The sequence below is a fragment of the Trichomycterus rosablanca genome, chromosome 13 (assembly GCF_030014385.1).
Source record: "Trichomycterus rosablanca isolate fTriRos1 chromosome 13, fTriRos1.hap1, whole genome shotgun sequence".
NCBI lineage: Eukaryota > Metazoa > Chordata > Actinopteri > Siluriformes > Trichomycteridae > Trichomycterus > Trichomycterus rosablanca.
In genome coordinates this window covers 38280642-38302541 of record NC_086000.1, presented here as the reverse complement: position 1 = coordinate 38302541, position 21900 = coordinate 38280642, and the positions used below count along the sequence as shown (strand labels likewise).

The 21900-nt window shown below is 43.2% G+C and overlaps 1 protein-coding gene across 1 annotated transcript in view; it reads right to left on the bottom strand.

The window, feature by feature from the left end:
* Positions 1-19228, bottom strand: part of ttc27 (tetratricopeptide repeat domain 27) — a 54179-nt gene extending 34951 nt beyond the window's left edge. Inside the window, exons 1-7 of the mRNA XM_063007147.1 lie at positions 18971-19228; positions 13849-14026; positions 12268-12391; positions 9569-9688; positions 8393-8495; positions 4823-4978; positions 4583-4719 (exon numbers count right to left, since the gene is read on the bottom strand). Coding sequence (XP_062863217.1) covers positions 4583-4719; positions 4823-4978; positions 8393-8495; positions 9569-9688; positions 12268-12391; positions 13849-14026; positions 18971-19067 — 915 coding nt within the window. The 5' untranslated portion in view covers positions 19068-19228. The remainder of the gene's footprint in view (positions 1-4582; positions 4720-4822; positions 4979-8392; positions 8496-9568; positions 9689-12267; positions 12392-13848; positions 14027-18970) is intronic.
* Positions 19229-21900: the final 2672 nt, after the last annotated feature.

The window sequence follows — 21900 nt, the reverse complement described above, 5'->3', positions numbered from 1 at the left end:
TGGGATGACGACCATGCAGACCGAGTCGATGCAGTGTGTGGCGTATGGTCTGAGCACTGACAGGCTGACCTCCCACGTCTTCAACCTCTGCAGCAATGCTGGCAGCACTCATGTGTCTATTTTTTAAAGCCAACCTCTGGATATGACGCCGAACACGTGGACTCAACTTCTTTGGTCGACCCTGGCGAAGGCTGTTCCGAGTGGAACCTGTCCTGGAAAACCGCTGTATGACCTTGGCCACCATGCTGTAGCTCAGTTTCAGGGTGTTAGCAATCTTCTTATAGCCCAGGCCATCTTTGTGGAGAGCAACAATTCTATTTCTCACATCCTCAGAGAGTTCTTTGCCATGAGGTGCCATGTTGAATATCCAGTGGCCAGTATGAGAGAATTGTACCCAAAACACCAAATTTAACAGCCCTGCTCCCCATTTACACCTGGGACCTTGACACATGACACTAGGGAGGGACAACGACACATTTGGGCACAATTTGGACATGTTCACTGTGGGGTGTACTCACTTATGTTGCAGCTATTTAGACATTAATGGCTGTGTGTTGAGTTATTTTCAGAAGACAGTAAATCTACACTGTTATACAAGCTGTACACTGACTACTCTAAATTATATCCAAGTTTCATGTCTATAGTGTTGTCCCATGAAAAGATATAATGAAATATTTGCAGAAATGTGAGGGGTGGACTCACTTTTGTGATACACTGTACATTCAACTGATGATCCTACACACACACACACACACACACACACATTATATATACATTCAACTGATGATCCTACACACACACACACACACACACACACACATTATATATACATTCAACTGATGATCCTACACACACACACACACACACATTATATATACATTCAACTGATGATCCTACACACACACACACACACACATTATATATACATTCAACTGATGATCCTACACACACACACACACACACACATTATATATACATTCAACTGATGATCCTACACACACACACACACACACACATTATATATACATTCAACTGATGATCCTACACACACACACACACACACACATTATATATACATTCAACTGATGATCCTACACACACACACACACACACACACACACACATTATATATACATTCAACTGATGATCCTACACACACACACACACATTATATATACATTCAACTGATGATCCTACACACACACACACACACATTATATATACATTCAACTGATGATCCTACACACACACACACACACACACACATTATATATACATTCAACTGATGATCCTACACACACACACACACATTATATATACATTCAACTGATGATCCTACACACACACACACATTATATATACATTCAACTGATGATCCTACACACACACACACACATTATATATACATTCAACTGATGATCCTACACACACACACACTATATATACATTCAACTGATGATCCTACACACACACACACACATTATATATACATTCAACTGATGATCCTACACACACACACACTATATATACATTCAACTGATGATCCTACACACACACACATTATATATACATTCAACTGATGATCCTACACACACACACACATTATATATACATTCAACTGATGATCCTACACACACACACACACATTATATATACATTCGACTGATGATCCTACACACACACACACTATATATACATTCAACTGATGATCCTACACACACACACACATTATATATACATTCAACTGATGATCCTACACACACACACACACATTATATATACATTCAACTGATGATCCTACACACACACACACTATATATACATTCAACTGATGATCCTACACACACACACACTATATATACATTCAACTGATGATCCTACACACACACACACACATTATATATACATTCAACTGATGATCCTACACACACACACACACACATTATATATACATTCAACTGATGATCCTACACACACACACACACACACACACATTATATATACATTCAACTGATGATCCTACACACACACACACACACATTATATATACAGTGTATCACAAAAGTGAGTACACCCCTCACATTTCTGCAGATATTTAAGTATATCTTTTCATGGGACAACACTGACAAAATGACACTTTGACACAATGAAAAGTAGTCTGTGTGCAGCTTATATAACAGTGTAAATTTATTGTTCCCTCAAAATAACTCAATATACAGCCATTAATGTCTAAACCACCGGCAACAAAAGTGAGTACACCCCTAAGAGACTACACCCCTAAATGTCCAAATTGAGCACTGCTTGTCATTTTCCCTCCAAAATGTCATGTGACTCGTTAGTGTTACTAGGTCTCAGGTGTGCATAGGGAGCAGGTGTGTTCAATTTAGTAGTACAGCTCTCACACTCTCTCATACTGGTCACTGAAAGTTCCAACATGGCACCTCATGGCAAAGAACTCTCTGAGGATCTTAAAAGATGAATTGTTGTGCTACATGAAGATGGCCAACACCCTGAAACTGAGCTTCAGCACAGTGGCCAAGATCATCCAGCGTTTTAAAAGAGCAGGGTCCACTCAGAACAGACCTCGCGTTGGTCGTCCAAAGAAGCTGAGTGCACGTGCTCAGCGTCACATCCAACTGCTGTCTTTGAAAGATAGGTGCAGGAGTGCTGTCAGCATTGCTGCAGAGATTGAAAAGGTGGGGGGTCAGCCTGTCAGTGCTCAGACCATACGCCGCACACTACATCAAATTGGTCTGCATGGCTGTCACCCCAGAAGGAAGCCTCTTCTGAAGTCTCTACACAAGAAAGCCCGCAAACAGTTTGCTGAAGACATGTCAACAAAGGACATGGATTACTGGAACCATGTCCTATGGTCTGATGAGACCAAGATTAATTTGTTTGGTTCAGATGGTCTCAAGCATGTGTGGCGGCAATCAGGTGAGGAGTACAAAGATAAGTGTGTCATGCCTACAGTCAAGCATGGTGGTGGGAATGCCATGGTCTGGGACTGCATGAGTGCAGCAGGTGTTGGGGAGTTACATTTCATTGAGGGACACATGAACTCCAATATGTACTGTGAAATACTGAAGCAGAGCATGATCCCCTCCCTCCGGAAACTGGGTCGCAGGGCAGTGTTCCAGCATGATAATGACCCCAAACACACCTCTAAGACGACCACTGCTTTATTGAAGAGGCTGAGGGTAAAGGTGATGGACTGGCCAAGCATGTCTCCAGACCTAAACCCAATAGAACATCTTTGGGGCATCCTCAAGCGGAAGGTGGAGGAGCGCAAAGTCTCGAATATCCGCCAGCTCCGTGATGTCGTCATGGAGGAGTGGAAAAGCATTCCAGTGGCAACCTGTGAAGCTCTGGTAAACTCCATGCCCAGGAGAGTTAAGGCAGTTCTGGGAAATAATGGTGGCCACACAAAATATTGACACTTCAGGAACTTTCACTAAGGGGTGTACTCACTTTTGTTGCCGGTGGTTTAGACATTAATGGCTGTATATTGAGTTATTTTGAGGGAAGAATAAATTTACACTGTTATATAAGCTGCACACAGACTACTTTTCATTGTGTCAAAGTGTCATTTTGTCAGTGTTGTCCCATGAAAAGATATACTTAAATATCTGCAGAAATGTGAGGGGTGTACTCACTTTTGTGATACACTGTACATTCAACTGATGATCCTACACACACACACACACACACATTATATATACATTCAACTGATGATCCTACACACACACACACACACACACACACACACACACACACATTATATATACATTCAACTGATGATCCTACACACACACACACACATTATATATACATTCAACTGATGATCCTACACACACACACACACACATTATATATACATTCAACTGATGATCCTACACACACACACACACACACACACATTATATATACATTCAACTGATGATCCTACACACACACACACACACACACAGATCTCATGTGTATATATAATGTGTGTGTGTGTGTGTGTGTGTGTGTAGGATCATCAGTTGAATGATTCTGTTTATAAGACCATATTAGAGAGCATTGCAAGTTATGGTATTTCTGGCTGGTTTGGTGGCCTTTCAACCCAACTAACGAATAAGTTAGCTAGTGTTGTCAAAAATGCCTGGAAAATTATTGGGGGCAATCAGTACTCCTCACTGGGTGCAGTCTATGAGCGCTCTGTGCTGAGGCTGGCAAGGAATATTACTTCTGACCCCGATCATGTTATGTTCTCAGAATACCAACTTCTCCCCTCGAGAAGAAGATTCAGAATGCCATTGTGTAGATTTAATAGGTTTAAAAACTCTTTTGTACCATTCTTAATTCCAACAGGTGAGCAGAGTAGTGGAGGTATTTTAATGTATGTTTAATGTGTGTTGTTTGTATACACGATATGTAGCCCGGGGTGGCCCAAGTAAAATTTCCCCTAGTGGGACAATAAAGTAAATCAAATCAAATCAAAGTGGATCATGGAGGTTCCTAATTTTTTTGGGATGACCCTAACGCCCCACACGTCCTCTTTACGACCATGAGATGTTAGGTGAGGGTGCGGTTATACCTTGGGCAGGAGTTCTTTAGGAGTGGGGGCGGGTGAGACGCCTCTGTCTGGAACCACACCGCTGTTTTTCCACTTCACATCCAGGATGAGCTGAGCCAGGAAGTTCTCCTGGAACCGGGTTCTCTTTCCCAGCGCACCTGAAACCAAAACCAAACACGGGTGAGGCCTGGAGCGTTCCTCTGCGCCGCAGGTAAGGCATTCCACCGCTCCGGTGAGGAGTGAGCGTTCTCACCCACGTACCCGTCATGTTGATGTCCAGTCCCGAGAGATCTCGAGCTTTCTGGAGATGTTCTTTAGCTCTGAGGTACTCGTAGTAGGTCAGGCAGGTGTAGCTGCACTCCAGGTGGAACAGCATGCTCAGGTTCCTCAAGGTCTCACCGCTCAGAACATCCTCGACTGCACAGAAAAAACATCAAGAGTGAGGAACATTACGGATTTGAATCTCAGCCAGGGGTCTCTGTGCAGCACCATCGATCAGCCAGCAGAGGGCGTAAATGCTGCAGTTATGAGGAATCCCCTCCGGCTGATCGACGGCGCTGCACAGAGACGAGGGATGCATGCACGATACGGATCTCCGTATGAACCTTCCTACCGCAGGTAAAAAGAAGCGGTCTGTGCTGCACACATCTCAGAGGGGGCGTGCGTCACTCACGACCCTCCTCTGTCTGCATCAGTAGAAGGGAAATATCATCAGGGAATTGGATACGACTAAATTAGATATAGAAAGTATGTGGACATTCGTCCTTATGAAACTAGAAGGAACTGGAACACCAACTGCAAGTCAGGGGCAAATACCCCCCCCCCCGCGTCGTACACACTTCCTTCTGTGGGGATTTGGTCATATCCAAAGCGTCTCAGCCAGATTCTGTATTAAATTCATTAAACGTTTATGAGGGCGAGCGTTAGAGTCCGGACGTCCTTCAGAGCGTCAGCGGCCGAATAAAAACGTCTGAAGCTCCAACACGACATTAAAATTCTCTACAGCTCTCAGCACCAACGTCGTTCCAACACACGCTCGTCCACGCCAACCGAGAGTGTGTGTGTGTGTGTGTGTGTGTGTGTGTGTGTGTGTGTGTGTGTGTGTCTGGGCTAAAAGCTTTTTAGAAAAAAAGTCACCTTGATAAATGTTTTTATTAATAATTTCATTAAACCAAGAAAAAAAAAATCAATAAAAACACGGGTTTATAATAAAATGTCCTTATAGTCAATAAAATATAATAATAAATAAAAAACAAATGGAAAAAAACCAATAATAAAACATAGTAAAAAAAAAACAACCATAATAATAATAATAAAAAAAAGATAAAAATAAAATAATAATTAAAACTATAATAAAAATTAATTAAAATAATAAACATTATAAACATATTACTAATACTCCTACTAATAATAATAAATAATAGGAAAAGCAACATTAATAAAAGTAGAAGGAAGAAAAAAAATAACAAATTACAAAATTACAAAATAAAACCAAAATAATTATAATAATAACTACACATACTACATAAAACTATAATAATTAATAATAATAAAGTAATGATAGTAAAAAAAACAAAAATTAAAAAAAAATAATAAACCTAAAAATATTTTAATAATAATAGTAATAACAACAATAATAATATCTAATAAAAAATATAAAAATAATAATGATATTAAAAATATAATAAACATAAAACTATTATTATTATTTATACATATAATAATAATAAAATAATAGAATGTAATAATATTAATGATAATGAAAATATAACAAAAAATAAAATAATTACAATAATACTAGTATTAACAATAAAATAAAATTATAATAAAATAAAACAAAAATAATAATAAGAAAAATTATTATTATCCTTTATACTGATAATAATAATTATAATAATAAAACAATAATAATTAAAACTATATTAATAATTAATTTAAAAAAATAAACATAATAAAAATATATTAATACTAATGATAATAATAATAAATAAGAAAAACAATATTAATAAAATATTAATTCAATAAAAATAATGAAACCAAAATACCAATAATAATAATCTAATCTATAATAATTAATAATAATAAAAATTATGATAATAATAATAATGAAAAAAGTAAACCTAATAACATGTTTTAATAATACTAATATATAATAAAAAAAAAATAATAATAATCATAAAAATAATAATAAATTAAAAGAAAATCATTATTAATAACAACAATAAAAATAACTAATAAAAATATATAAAATAAACCTAATAAAAGTATTATTATTATTTATACTTGCTAATGATAATAATAATAATAATAATAATAATAATAATAATAATAATAGCATGTTGTAGCCTAGTGGTTAAGGTACTGGACTAGTAATCAGAAGGTCGTTGGTTTAAGCCCCACTACTGCCAGGTTGCTGCTGTTGGGCCCTTGAGCAAGGCCCTTAACCCTCAATTGCTTAGACAGTATACTGTCACAGTACTGTAAGTCACCTTGGATAAAAGCGTCTACCAAACGCTGAAAATGTAAATGTAATATTAATAATAATAATAATAAGTATTGTTTCTTTAAACCGAGCTTGTCTTCATGTCTTTATAGAGCTGGAACAGGAAAGGGCCTTCCCCAAACTCTTACTGCAAACTTGGAAGCATATCATTTCCTCTATATAATTAATTTATTACACCTGTAAGTGTCTGTAACTGGTGTGGCTAAAACACATTAATTCAGTCATTAGAAGGGGCGTCCCAATACTTTTGACTGTTTGGTTCCTGAGCACGTGTTTACGTGAATCTTCTGCCTGAATTACAGCGGCGTGATGAGAACGAGGAGAGAGAAATCAAGGACAGACGACCGGAGAAGCTCCGACAGTAAAGAGCGCCGAGAAAAACCTCATTCTGAGGAGAGGAGGAAACTAATTACCAACGAGCTGCTTGAAGCGGAACTCACGGTTTAACCGAGCGTTCCTCCTGAGAACCCAAAATCCCTCTCACACCAGGAACCCACGCTCTCACCACAGCAGCACAATTATCCTTCATCTCTGAGAGCAGAACGTTGATGGAACCTGCTCAGATGATTGAGGAGGTGTTGGGTTGAGCTTTCTGAGCTCAGAGCTTCAGCCGACGACCAACACTCACCACATGGTGCTTGGTACACGCTGGGCGCCTCATAAAGTCTGTCTGAGAGCTGCTGGCGGACACGTGCTTCCTTTTACATTCACGACTGAGCAGCTTATAATATGATGGCGACGTCCAGCACCGCTCTTATTTAGAAACTAAAACGTCCTTAAATATTCGTGACACAAGTTTGAGGACATGCCCAGTTCCCTTACTGCACTATCAACAACCGCCTAACACTGACCATGGACGGGCACCCAAGCCCGTCACCTGTGAGGTTCCTGGGTTCCTCTTCCTAGCCCCACTCATGAAGGCACCTCAACCTGCCACTAGGAGTCGCAGTTCCAGCAGCCATGAAGTGACCCTCCATCAGAGTCGAACCTGGGTCTCGGATTTTGGTGGAACTGCAGCACCATGTGAGAACCGGATATGTCCCGATTAAGTCTGAGCGTCCAGAAAGTACTTTGCTACCATGTGAAATCAAGCTAGCCTTGTTTATATGGGCACAGAGGAGTCAGGAGATCATCCCTCTGAGGTCTGGCGGTATGGTAGAGGCTGTCCGCAGAACGAATCAAAGTGAAGCATGTGTGTTACGTAATCATACAGAACCAGTCAGTCAGGTAACACCATCCTCACTGTAAAGTACAGCGGTGGTAGCATCGTGTGTGTGTGTGTGTGTGTGTGTGTGTGTGTGTGTGTGTGTGTGTGTGTGTGTGTGTACCTCTGTGGATGCAGCTCTGTGCCAGGTTGAAGAGTTGTGGTGATTTCTCCTCCAGGATCTGCTGATGTACACCAATGTATCGTAACGTCCACCAGGGTAACAGCTACACACACACACACACACACACACACACACACACACACACACACACACACACACACACACACATGTTACTTGTCCACTCACTCTAACTCTCTTTATTAATAACACTATAAAGCTTAAGAGAATCTGAGAGACTGTAACTGTGGGAACAGCAGCACAGGATCCGGTTCTGGTTCTACTGCAGAACTGACAGGAATGTGGTAACATGAATGACTGTAGGTAACGTGAGGTAACATGAATGACTGTAGGTAATGTGAGGTAACATGAATGACTGTAGGTAATGTGAGGTAACATGAATGACTAGGTAACGCGAGGTAACATGAATGACTGTAGGTAACGTGAGGTAACATGAATGACTGTAGGTAATGTGAGGTAACATGAATGACTGTAGGTAATGTGAGGTAACATGAATGACTAGGTAACGCGAGGTAACATGAATGACTGTAGGTAATGTGAGGTAACATGAATGACTGTAGGTAATGTGAGGTAACATGAATGACTAGGTAACGCGAGGTAACATGAATGACTGTAGGTAATGTGAGGTAACATGAATGACTGTAGGTAATGTGAGGTAACATGAATGACTGTAGGTAATGTGAGGTAACATGAATGACTAGGTAACGCGAGGTAACATGAATGACTGTAGGTAATGTGAGGTAACATGAATGACTGTAGGTAATGTGAGGTAACATGAATGACTGTAGGTAATGTGAGGTAACATGAATGACTGTAGGTAATGTGAGGTAACATGAATGACTGTAGGTAATGTGAGGTAACATGAATGACTGTAGGTAATGTGAGGTAACATGAATGACTGTAGGTAATGTGAGGTAACATGAATGACTAGGTAACGCGAGGTAACATGAATGACTGTAGGTAACGTGAGGTAACATGAATGACTGTAGGTAATGTGAGGTAACATGAATGACTAGGTAACGCGAGGTAACATGAATGACTGTAGGTAATGTGAGGTAACATGAATGACTGTAGGTAACGTGAGGTAACATGAATGACTGTAGGTAACGTGAGGTAACATGAATGACTGTAGGTAATGTGAGGTAACGTAAATAATACCTGTAGATGTTCCATCTTCTCAGAACAGCTGACCAGCAGAACTCTGGTGATGAGTAGCAGCAGAGGGTTCGACACCAAACTGTACACACACTCACCATCTAACACCAGAGAGGGTCCGACCTGCACACACACACACACACACACACACACTCACCATCTAACACCAGAGAGGGTTCGACCTGCACACGCACACATACACACACACACACCATCTAACACCAGAGAGGGTCCGACCTGCACACACACACACACACACACTCACCATCTAACACCAGAGAGGGTCCGACCTGCACACACACACACACATACACACTCACCATCTAACACCAGAGAGGGTCCGACCTGCGCACACACATACACACTTAACATCTAACACCAGAGAGGGTCCGACCTGCGCACACACACACACATACACACTCACCATCTAACACCAGAGAGGGTCCGACCTGCACACACACACACACACACACTCACCATCTAACACCAGAGAGGGTCCGACCTACACACACACACACACACACACACACTCACCATCTAACACCAGAAAGGGTCCGACCTGCGCACACACACACACTCACCATCTAACACCAGACAGGGTCCGACCTGCACACACACACACATACACACTCACCATCTAACACCAGAGAGGGTCCGACCTGCACACACACATACACACTCACCATTCAACACCAGAGAGGGTCCGACCTGCACACACACACACACACACACTCACCATCTAACACCAGAGAGGGTCCGACCTGCACACACACATACACACTCACCATTCAACACCAGAGAGGGTCCGACCTACACACACACACATACACACACACACTCACCATCTAACACCAGAGAGGGTCCGACCTGCACACACACACACACACTCACCATCTAACACCAGAGAGGGTCCGACCTGCGCACACACACACACACACACACACTCACCATCTAACACCAGAGAGGGTCCGACCTGCACACACACACACACATACACACTCACCATCTAACACCAGAGAGGGTCCGACCTGCACGCACACACACAAACATACACACCATCTAACACCAGAGAGGGTCCGACCTGCACACACACACACCATCTAACACCAGAGAGGGTCCGACCTGCACACACACACACACACACACACACACCATCTAACACCAGAGAGGGTCCCACCTGCACACACACACACACACACTCACCATCTAACACCAGAGAGGGTCCGACCTGCACACACACACACACACACACACACACACACACACTCACCATCTAACACCAGAGAGGGTCCGACCTGCACGCACACACACACACACACACACACACACACACCATCTAACACCAGAGAGGGTCCGACCTGCACACACACACACACACATACACACTCACCATCTAACACCAGAGAGAGTCCGACCTGCGCGCACACACACACACACACACACACTCACCATCTAACACCAGAGAGGGTCCGACCTGCACACACACACACACTCACCACCTAACACCAGAGAGGGTCCGACCTGCACACACACACACACACATACATACACACTCACCATCTAACACCAGAGAGGGTCCGACCTGCACGCACGCACACACACACACACACCATCTAACACCAGACAGGGTCCGACCTGCACACACACACACACACACACACACCATCTAACACCAGAGAGGGTCTGACCTACACACACACATACACACTCACCATCTAACACCAGAGAGGGTCCGACCTGCACGCACACACACACACCATCTAACACCAGAGAGGGTCCGACCTGCACACACACACACACACATACACACTCACCATCTAACACCAGAGAGGGTCCGACCTGCACATACACACACACATACATACACACTCACCATCTAACACCAGAGAGGGTCCGACCTGCACGCACACACACACATACACACACACACCATCTAACACCAGAGAGGGTCCGACCTGCACACACACACACACACACACACACACACACACACTCACCATCTAACACCAGAGAGGGTCCGACCTGCACACACACACACACACTCACCATCTAACACCAGAGAGGGTCCGACCTGTGCACACACACACACATACACACTCACCATCTAACACCAGAGAGGGTCCGACCTGCACACACACACACACTCACCATCTAACACCAGAGAGGGTCCGACCTGCACACACACACACACACACACACACACACACACACACCATCTAACACCAGAGAGTGTCCGACCTGCACACACACACTCACCATCTAACACCAGAAAGGGTCCGACCTGCACGCGCACACACACACACTCACCATCTAACACCAGAGAGGGTCCGACCTGTGCACACACACACACTCACCATCTAACACCAGAGAGGGTCCGACCTGCACACACACACACACATACATACACACTCACCATCTAACACCAGAGAGGGTCCGACCTGCGCACACACACACACACACACACACTCACCATCTAACACCAGAGAGGGTCCGACCTGCACACACACACACACACTCACCATCTAACACCAGAGAGGGTCCGACCTGCGCACACACACACACACACACACACACACCATCTAACACCAGAGAGGGTCCGACCTGCACACACACACACACTCACCATCTAACACCAGAGAGGGTCCGACCTGCACACACACACACACACATGTTGTGAGGTGATTGTGTAAAAGTTTGTGAACCTCTTTGTCCAGCAGCGCTGCAGGCAGCAGATCCGACACGTGGAGGACAAACGGAGGACCGGTCCAGTTTGACTGGACAAAGAGATGCAGACACGAAACCGCCAACGCCAACATAGCCACTTCCCTATTAAGAGAGACACACACACACACACACAGACTGTAGGTGACTGCAGGTACGTACTGCTCACCACCTTCGGACCAATCAGAACTGAGGATTCTACAATGTGGAACGTTAACAGAAACGTTCATCCTCTCGCCCCTCCACCCGCAGGAGGGGGCATTAACGCGCGCTTATTAAAAATTAATTATTCATGGTACGGGGGCGTGGGGGGTCGTGGTCATCACATTTACCCTCCGTCCACCGCGAAGAAGCCAACAATAAAAACCATTACAAACCATTCATCAACGCCACGCCCCAACGCCACTACCCAAGCCATTGCCTTAAACAGACAGTAGGAGGCGCTGCTGCAGGAGCATGGCCTGAGGCGCTCTACAAACCCGAGTGGCCACGCCCCTGCAGCAGCACCTCACACTTTCTGGTTAAGGCAACAGTACGAGTGGTGGAGAAACAGTGAAGCACAGCGTGTTCCTCCGCAAACCAGAGAAAAACACAACAAGAGTGGTGTAAAGCACACCATTGGACTGGTGGAGGAGGGATAATGCTATGGGGTTACTTTGTATGCTTCTAACATTGTGGGAACAGTTTAGGGAAGGCCCCTGTGCACAAAGCAAGCTCCATAAAGACATGAAGAAAAGCTCGGTTGGGATGAACCGGAACATCAACTGATCGATCAGCGCCCAGCCGTACAAATGCTTTTTACTAAACGGGCACAAATTCCCACAGAGCTAGGGGTCTCTGTACTCTGGGTCTCTGAGCCTCTGAGCTAGGGGCCACTGTGCTCTAGGCCTCTGTACTGGGGCCCTCTGAGCTAGGGGCCTCTGTGCTCTGGGTCTCTGAGCCTCTGAGCTAGGGGCCACTGTGCTCTAGGCCTCTGTACTGGGGCCCTCTGAGCTTGGGGCCTCTGTGCTCTGAGTCTCTGAGCTAGGGGCCTCTGTGCTCTGGGTCTCTGAGCTAGGGGCCTCTGTGCTAGGGCCCTCCGAGCTTTGGGTCTCTGAGTTAGGGGCCTCTGCGGTCTAGGCCTCTGAGCTAGGGGCCACTGTGCTCTAGGCCTCTGTACTGGGGCCCTCTGAGCTTGAGGCCTCTTCGTTTTGGGTCTCTGAGCTAGGGGCCTCTGTGCTGGGGCCCTCTGAGCTGGGGCCTCTTCGTTTTGGGTCTCTGAGCTAGGGGCCTCTGTGCTGGGGCCCTCTGAGCTGGGGCCTCTGCACTCTGGGGGTCTCAGTCAGTGACCTGGGCAGGCGCTCACCAACACTCACTGGTAACTCAGTGGTTAAGGTACTGGACTAGTAATCAGAAGGCTGCCAGTTCTAGCGCCACCAACACCAAGTTGCCACTGTTGGGCCCCTGAGCAAGGCCCCTAACCTTCAACTGCTCAAACTGTATTCAAATATGGATTAAAGCGTCTAAATGCAGCAAATGTAAGAGGGCTGAGTTTGTGAGTGAGTTTCCTTTGGTGTGGTTACCTGTCCTTCTTCACTTCCTGCTCGGTGTGACTCAGGTAGGCGGTGATTCGTCTCTGCAGGAACGTCTCCATGTTCTCGTCCTGCTCCGCCTCTCCACCCAGCAGCTCCAGCACCGGCGCACTGAGTAACACCGCCTCGAAATCTGCATCCAACACGCTCTGCAGTAACGGCCCTCCATCTGTAACAGTCAGTGGTGGATTAACTCCCACGCTGGAGTACTGGAGGCAGCTTAAGTTCATTCCTCGTATTATTGTTATGTAATACCTTTAATAACGTTATTATTAGATAATTTTATATATATGGATTATATAACGGTGCCTCTGGGTTGTTAGTGCGGTTGATATCTCTGTGTATCTGTGAAGTACGGTGGAGGATGCAGTAGCTCGGTGAGTGAGCTGTTCTTTATAATCAGTGTTTAATCAGAACGTCTCGTCTGTCCTGTAGCGTCATCACTCAGATCTGAAACCTTCAGCTCTCACTGTTTCATCCATCTAATGAGGGACGTCAGCAACGACCAGCACAACACTCAACACTACCACTAAACACCAAACACTCAACACTAACACTCAACACCAACACTAACACTAAACACCAACACCAAACACAAACACCAAACACAAACATTCAACACCAACACAACACCAAACACCAACACTCAACACTACCACTAAACACCAACACAAACGCCAAACACAAACACCAAACACAAACACTCAACACTAACACTAAACACCAGTCAACACTAACACTAAACACCAACACTCAACACTACCACTCAACACCAACACTCAACACCTAACACCAAACACCAACACTTAACACCAACACAACACCTACCACCAAACACCAACACTTAACACCAACACTCAACACTACCACTCAACACCAACACTCAACACCAACACTCAACACCTAACACCAACACTTAACACCAAACACCAACACTTAACACCAACACTCAACACCTACCACCAAACACCAACACTCAACACTACCACTAAACACCAACACTCAACACAACACAAACACAACACAACACCAACAACAAACACCACCACCACTCAACACCACCACTCAACACTACCACTAAACACCAACTCAACACTACCACTAAACACCAACACTCAACAACAACACTCAACACCAACAAAAAACACTAACACAAACACCAACACTACACAAACACTAACACCAACAACAAACCAACAAACACCAACACAACACTCAAAACACCAACACTAATACCAACGCCAACAACCAACACTAACACAAAACACTACACAAACACTAACAACTAGAGATGGGACGATCGGGGTTTTTGGCACCGATTCCGATCTGCGATCTCCTTTCAGGGACATCTGCCGATAGCCGATTGTGATCGGGGGGGTTTCTTTTTTTTTTAACTTAAAAAGAGCCTCACAGTGAAGATAAACCGGAGCAGCGCGCGTGTGTGTGTGTGTGTGTGTGTGTGTGTGTGTGTGTGTGTGTTTGTGCCTTTAGAAGAGACGCTTTGTTCACAGTATCGCTATAAGTGATTCATTGATTCACGAGTCATTTTTCGCGAAGCGTAAGTTTCTCTTCTCGGTTATCTCTCCGTGTTTACTGTTATTAATTAAATGTCGTGGTTTTAAATAAACACCAGCTACTACAGAACATTCTGTGTGACTCTCTTACATTAAAAAGCTTCATTACACTGTTATTAGCACAGATCTGTAACCGACCGTCAGACTCGTTCCGTCTAAGGAGCTAAAAGTTCAGCAGATGATCCTGAACTAACGAATTTGGTAATGAATAAACTTTTGCCTCTGATTGGCTCTGTAACGTTTTCTGTTCTCATCTACATCACAAGTAAGAACCGCTTACGATTTACCAAAGTGAACCAGGAGTTTATATAACGTGCTGATAGAATCGACTCAGATGTGACCGGGTTGAATTATCTTTTTAAAGTAAATATTACAATCAGCAAAATTACATCGTATGTATGATGCACAACGTTAATGATGTTATTTTAGGTCATGAAGAGCTTTCACTGTGGTTTCTGTACGATGGTTGATGAACGGTGATGTGATGGTTGGTGCGTCGTAGCTCAAAGTCTGGATCGATCCACTGAGCTGTTAAGCTTAACGTGATCTTTATATATCACACGATCGGATCGGCTACTTTTAGGAAATATCGCCGATAGCATATTTTGATTAAAAATCGGCCGATACCGATTCATAGCCGATCGATCGTCCCATCTCTACTAACAACAACAAACCAACAAACAACAACACCAACACTCAACACTAACACCTACACTCAACACTAACACTCAACACTAACACTCAACACTAACACCTACACTCAACACTAACACTCAACACTAACACCTACACTCAACACTAACACTCAACACTAACACTCAACACTAACACTCAACACTAACACTCAACACTAACACTCAACACCAACAACAAACACCAACAATCAACACTAACATCAACAACAAACACTAACACTAACAATCAACACTAACACCAACAAATAACACCAACACTAACACTAACAATCAACACTAACACCAACAAATAACACCAACACTCAACACCAACAACAAACACTAACACTAACAAACAACAACACCAACACTCAACACTAACACAAAACACCAACACTACACAAACACTAACATCAACAACAAACCAACAACCAACACTAACAACCATGATCCATGATCTATTGTAAAGTAACATCATGTAGGTCAAGAAATGCGACTCCTGGCACGACCCTGTGCAGGTTCCAAACACACCTACAGCGGTACCTTTAAACTCAACATCAGTCGGTTCTGGGAGTGGTGTTGAGTTTTAAAGATGTTGAGTTTTGAGGTATTTTCCCCCCATAAGGATGTTTGGAGAACCTGTTAATGCGTTCCTGGTCCCGTGGAGCTGCAGATATTTTAGTCTCATGTAAAATAATGAGGTTGTTTTTGACACTTAAACACTGAAAATAACACAAATATAATATAAACACACTGAAATACAATTACTAACAGTTACACATCAATAACAATACAATAAAAGCTGCACTTTAGTTTTACTTCTTTATTGTTTCCTGACGCTTCTTAATACTGTATTCCATGCAGTACCAACGCATTCACATGAATACATTTAAATTTTTGGCATTTAGCAGAAGCTTTTATCCAAAGCGACTTACAGTACTGTGAGAGTATACTGTATAAGCAAATCAGGGTTAAGGGCCTTACTCAAGGGCCCAACAGTGGCAACCTGGAAGTGGGGCTTAAACCAGTGACCTTTTAACTGTACAGTACCTTAACCACTAGGCTACTAGACTTTTCTGCTTTTTTCACAGTTTGTGCACCGCATGTGAATGCGCCGGTGCTGAAGGGAATACGGTATTCCAACATCAAGCATCTCCACCATTAAGAAGCATCAGAAAACAATAAAGAAGTAAAACTAAAGTGCAGCTTTTATTGTATTTTTATTTCTGTTTAACTGTTTGTAAGTGTTTTTATTTAGACTTATTGTAGTAAAACAGCGAGTGAGGAATGTGATTAGTGGAGGAACTTATGAGCAGTAATAATGAAGAGAAGTTTAGTGCTCCTGTCTCCTTCTTTTACTACATTAAACCACGTTAAGCTTTATTTTCAACCAGAAGCGTTTTAGACTCTGGGAGAAGCTGATTCTGATTCTCACCGTTTCTCAGAAGCTGGAGCTGTAACACAAGTTTAAAAGTGAAACAGGGAGGAGAATCCAGATAAACACAGATACATGTGGAGCTGTAACACAAGTTTAAAAGTGAAACAGGGAGGAGAATCCAGATAAACACAGATACATGTGGAGCTGTAACCCTGGATCTGACGCTTATTCCACACTGATGCAGATTCAGATCAGATTCACACGCTGATGAGGTTTTACCAGGGATGTTGAGTTACAAGGTACCGCTGTGTATGTAAACATGACAGATAAATGCGTTTCATCTGCCCTGTAGCATTAATTAGTACTAGTCCGTTAATTAAATATGTTATGTACCCAGATTACCAGAATGGATTTGGTAGCAGAGCTCAGCACTACTACTTTATAAAAAACTGAAACGTCCCAAGTGAAAACGGTCCACCTACATAGAGAGCCGACTAGAGCATTTACTCACGAGGTAACAACACTTTAGATTCAACCATTTAATTTCTGATATATCTGCTGTTATATGTAAGAGTCACATCTTCCTTGGCCTGCATGTCATTCCGAAAAAGCAAAGAATTTAAATAGAAATTCACTGGAGGCCTCATTTTAAATGGATCCTCCACGGTCATGATACTGTGCACAACAAATATCATGATTATCAGTGTGTAGCAAGGTTAGGGATTGATATTTTTATTATTATTATATTTAAGAATAGGAGTGTGATGTGGAAGCTAAATAATATTATGATATATCTGCACATCTGCATCATCTGATCCTGCTCTGCTTTCATCAAACCATCAGAAAAATGCACTTTACTGCACATACTGACATATTTAGGATGCAGAACACGTTGCATGTCGGGATTTGCATCATGCCAGTGTGTGGATCATGCACACTTACCTGCTCAGCTGCAATAACATTCCATCCTTTCACCCCCTCAGCATCAGCATCAGCATCATCTGCCTCCACACTGAAGCATCCCGGGAGAATCCTCCACTCATAGCTCACAATTCCCAACGCAACACTAAATGCCAATCCAGCTAATAAATACACGCCGTGCAGCGTTTGCACATGCACATGTTGTTTTGCGCATCTGCACACGGACGCAACACAAGACCTGCAAACCTGCAAGATGCACGAATTCAGCTCACCGTGCAGAATGTAGGAGACACGAATCCAGCCTGGGGTGTGCATCAGGGGGGGGGTATGGTCACATACACGGACTCGGCTGCAATGAGCTCGTGCTGTGTGTGTGTGTGTGCCAGGCATCGTGATACGGTGGGTAACACACACACACACGTTTCCCTGGCACACACACTTAGTTCGGATCCTTCCTTCCCCAGTGCCATCCTACCTACTGCAGGTAGAAAACCTATAACAATCGTGCCATTCATCCACCCCCCCTGCCCCCTCCATCCACCCCCGTGTTTCCCAAATTCTCTTACCTGCACCCTTGAACAGCCCCTGTTTCCACTCGGATGTGTCAGCTTCAGACAGGAATCCCCTCAGCACGGCCGCTTCTATCCGCTTCATCTGATCCATTTCCTCAGTTTCTGCTTCAGCGACTCGCTTCTCACTCAGACCCGGTTAATCTAAATTAATTCTGGTGTAACAGATCACCGTGATGATCTCAGATCTGTAATAAATCCTCTGGAATACTCTGTGATCTGTGGAGGTTTCTGGTTCATCCGCTATTTAACGCTGTTTTGCTTTTTCCACACGTGCTACCAGCGCCGTCAGTGCGCAGCCATGACAGCCACGCATTGCATCGTGGGAGATGTAGTTCGACAGTCCTGTTCGTTGTAGTATTTCCCGTCATCTTTAAAATTAAAGTTTATAAACACACATAAATATTATATATATGCTACTAAACATGTGAAGATTATTATTAGTCGTTTATATTTGTAAAAATGTATGAGTTAGAGGAGATTACAAGTATTTTGGCTGCAAGAGCGTAGATAGCTAACGCTAACGTCAGGCAAATTGACATACGCTTAGCGTTAGCCTTGTTATGTTTAACCAAATTGTACTTGTTTAACTATATAAAAAGTAACTTTTACATAAGATACATATATTACTGTGAAGTATGCTGTAATACTAATATCCTATCTGCCCCCTGGGTCTTTGATTTGTATGATTTTTTTACTTTAAAATCTATGAGTCAATTATTTAAATTAGTATTTATAAAAATGTTCCATACATTGTTTCTTTGTAATTTTGTACTTATAAGCATAAACAAATAGGTTTTGGTACAAATGTTGGCACCAATTTGTGGAAATGATCTGTTCCCTCCTGGCACAAATGATCCTGGATTTAAGCTTTGGGCGAATAAGGGATTAAGTAGTGATGGATCTATATAACGAAAATAAATAATAATAAGTTTACATTTACATTTTAGGCATTTAGCAGACACTTTTTATCCAAAGCGACTTACAGTACTGTGACAGTATACAATCTAAGCAATTGAAAGTTAAGGGTCTTGCTCAAGGGCCCAACAGTGGCAACGTAGCAGTGGTGGGGCTTGAACCGGCAACCTTCTGATTACTAGTCCAGTACCTTAACCACTAAGCTACAACTGCCAAAAGTTATATTCTAGTTCACAAAGTTGAATCAGTTCATCTGGACACGAGTTTGTTGTAGAGAAACGTTTCGCCACTCATCCAAGTGACTCCTTCAGTCTGAGCGGGTGGTGAATACTCCGATTTATATACTTATATGCAGACTATTTGCATAACGATCGATCACCGCCCACTGCATAACAATGGAACCAGTGATCAGGTCCATATGCAAATCACAATGAGCATTAATTACAATGGTCATGTTATGTTGCCTTTCACACATGATTGGGTTGTAGCTCCTATTACGGCGTTGTAAGATGGTGAGAGATGTTCTCTCAGGCCTCCTCCCCGGTTCAGAGATGGTCGCTCCCTCTTCACATAGACGGCCTCTTTGACTATGACATGAACAAATGTTATAAACCTAAATGTAAATAGATGTGATTAAATAAACCACACACAATAACAACTGTGATGTAATTAATCCCGCATGTGAGGAACTATGATGCATTACAGCCACAATTTAATAATTCTGATGTAATAAAGCCATGATGTAAACAACTGTGATGTAATTAAGCTCTTGTATGAGCCTGCATATGAGCAAATATACTGGAATAAAACCTTTGTAACGTAATAGTACTGGAGGAAAAATATATATAGAAGCACTTTGTAGTTCTACAATTACTGACTGTAGTCCATCTGTTTCTCTACATGCTTTGTTTCCCCCTTTCATGCTGTTCTTCAATGGACAGGACCACCACAGAGCAGGTATTATTTAGGCGGTGGATCATTCTCAGCACTGCAGTGACACTGACATGGTGGTGGTGTGTTAGTGTGTGTTGTGCTGGTATGAGTGGATCAGACACAGCAGTGCTGCTGGAGTTTTTAAACACCGTGTCCACTCACTGTCCACTCTATTAGACACTCCTACCTAGTTGGTCCACCTTGTAGATGTAAAGTCAGAGACGATCGCTCATCTATTGCTGCTGTTTGAGTCGCTCATCTTCTAGACCTTCATCGGTGGTCACAGGACGCTGCCAACGGGGCGCTGTTGGCTGGATATTTTTGGTTGGTGGACTATTCTCAGTCCAGCAGTGACAGTGAGGTGTTTTAAAAACTCCAGCAGCGCTGCTGTGTCTGATCCACTCATACCAGCACAACACACACTAACACACCACCACCATGTCAGTGTCACTGCAGTGCTGAGAATCATCCACCACCTAAATAATACCTGCTCTGTGGGGGTCCTGAACATTGAAGAACAGGGTGAAAGGGGGTAACAAAGCATGTAGAGAAACAGATAGACTACAGTCAGTAATTGTAGAACTACAAAGTGCTTCTATATGGTAAGTGGAGCTGATAAAATGGACAGTGAGTGTAGAAACAAGGAGGTGGTTTTAATCGGTGTGTATATATATATACAGGTTAATAATACATTAGTTGAACATTTTGCTGGAAGCTGTGTATGCTCATGCTGTAAGTGTGCTATAAAACAGACGACCCACACAGGCTGGGATTATTGCTCATTTCCACTCGTATGAGTGTGTGTATCCTCTGAAGAACAGCTCATGTGTTGTGCTGTGACTGAAACGATTATATGCCTCCATGAGCTCTGTATAGAAGAGCCGTGTTGACTCCGAGCCCGGAGGATGATGGTTTCTCTGCCACGTCCTTCTTTTAAAACGCCCAGAAACTGTTTGTGATCTCACGTAGCTCAGAGAGATTCTGTATGTGTGTGGAGCTGCTGGCGTTAGTGGAAGAGCGAATCTCTTTAGAAAAATCAGCCGGGTAATTTATCTTGATTACACTGAGCGGCAGCG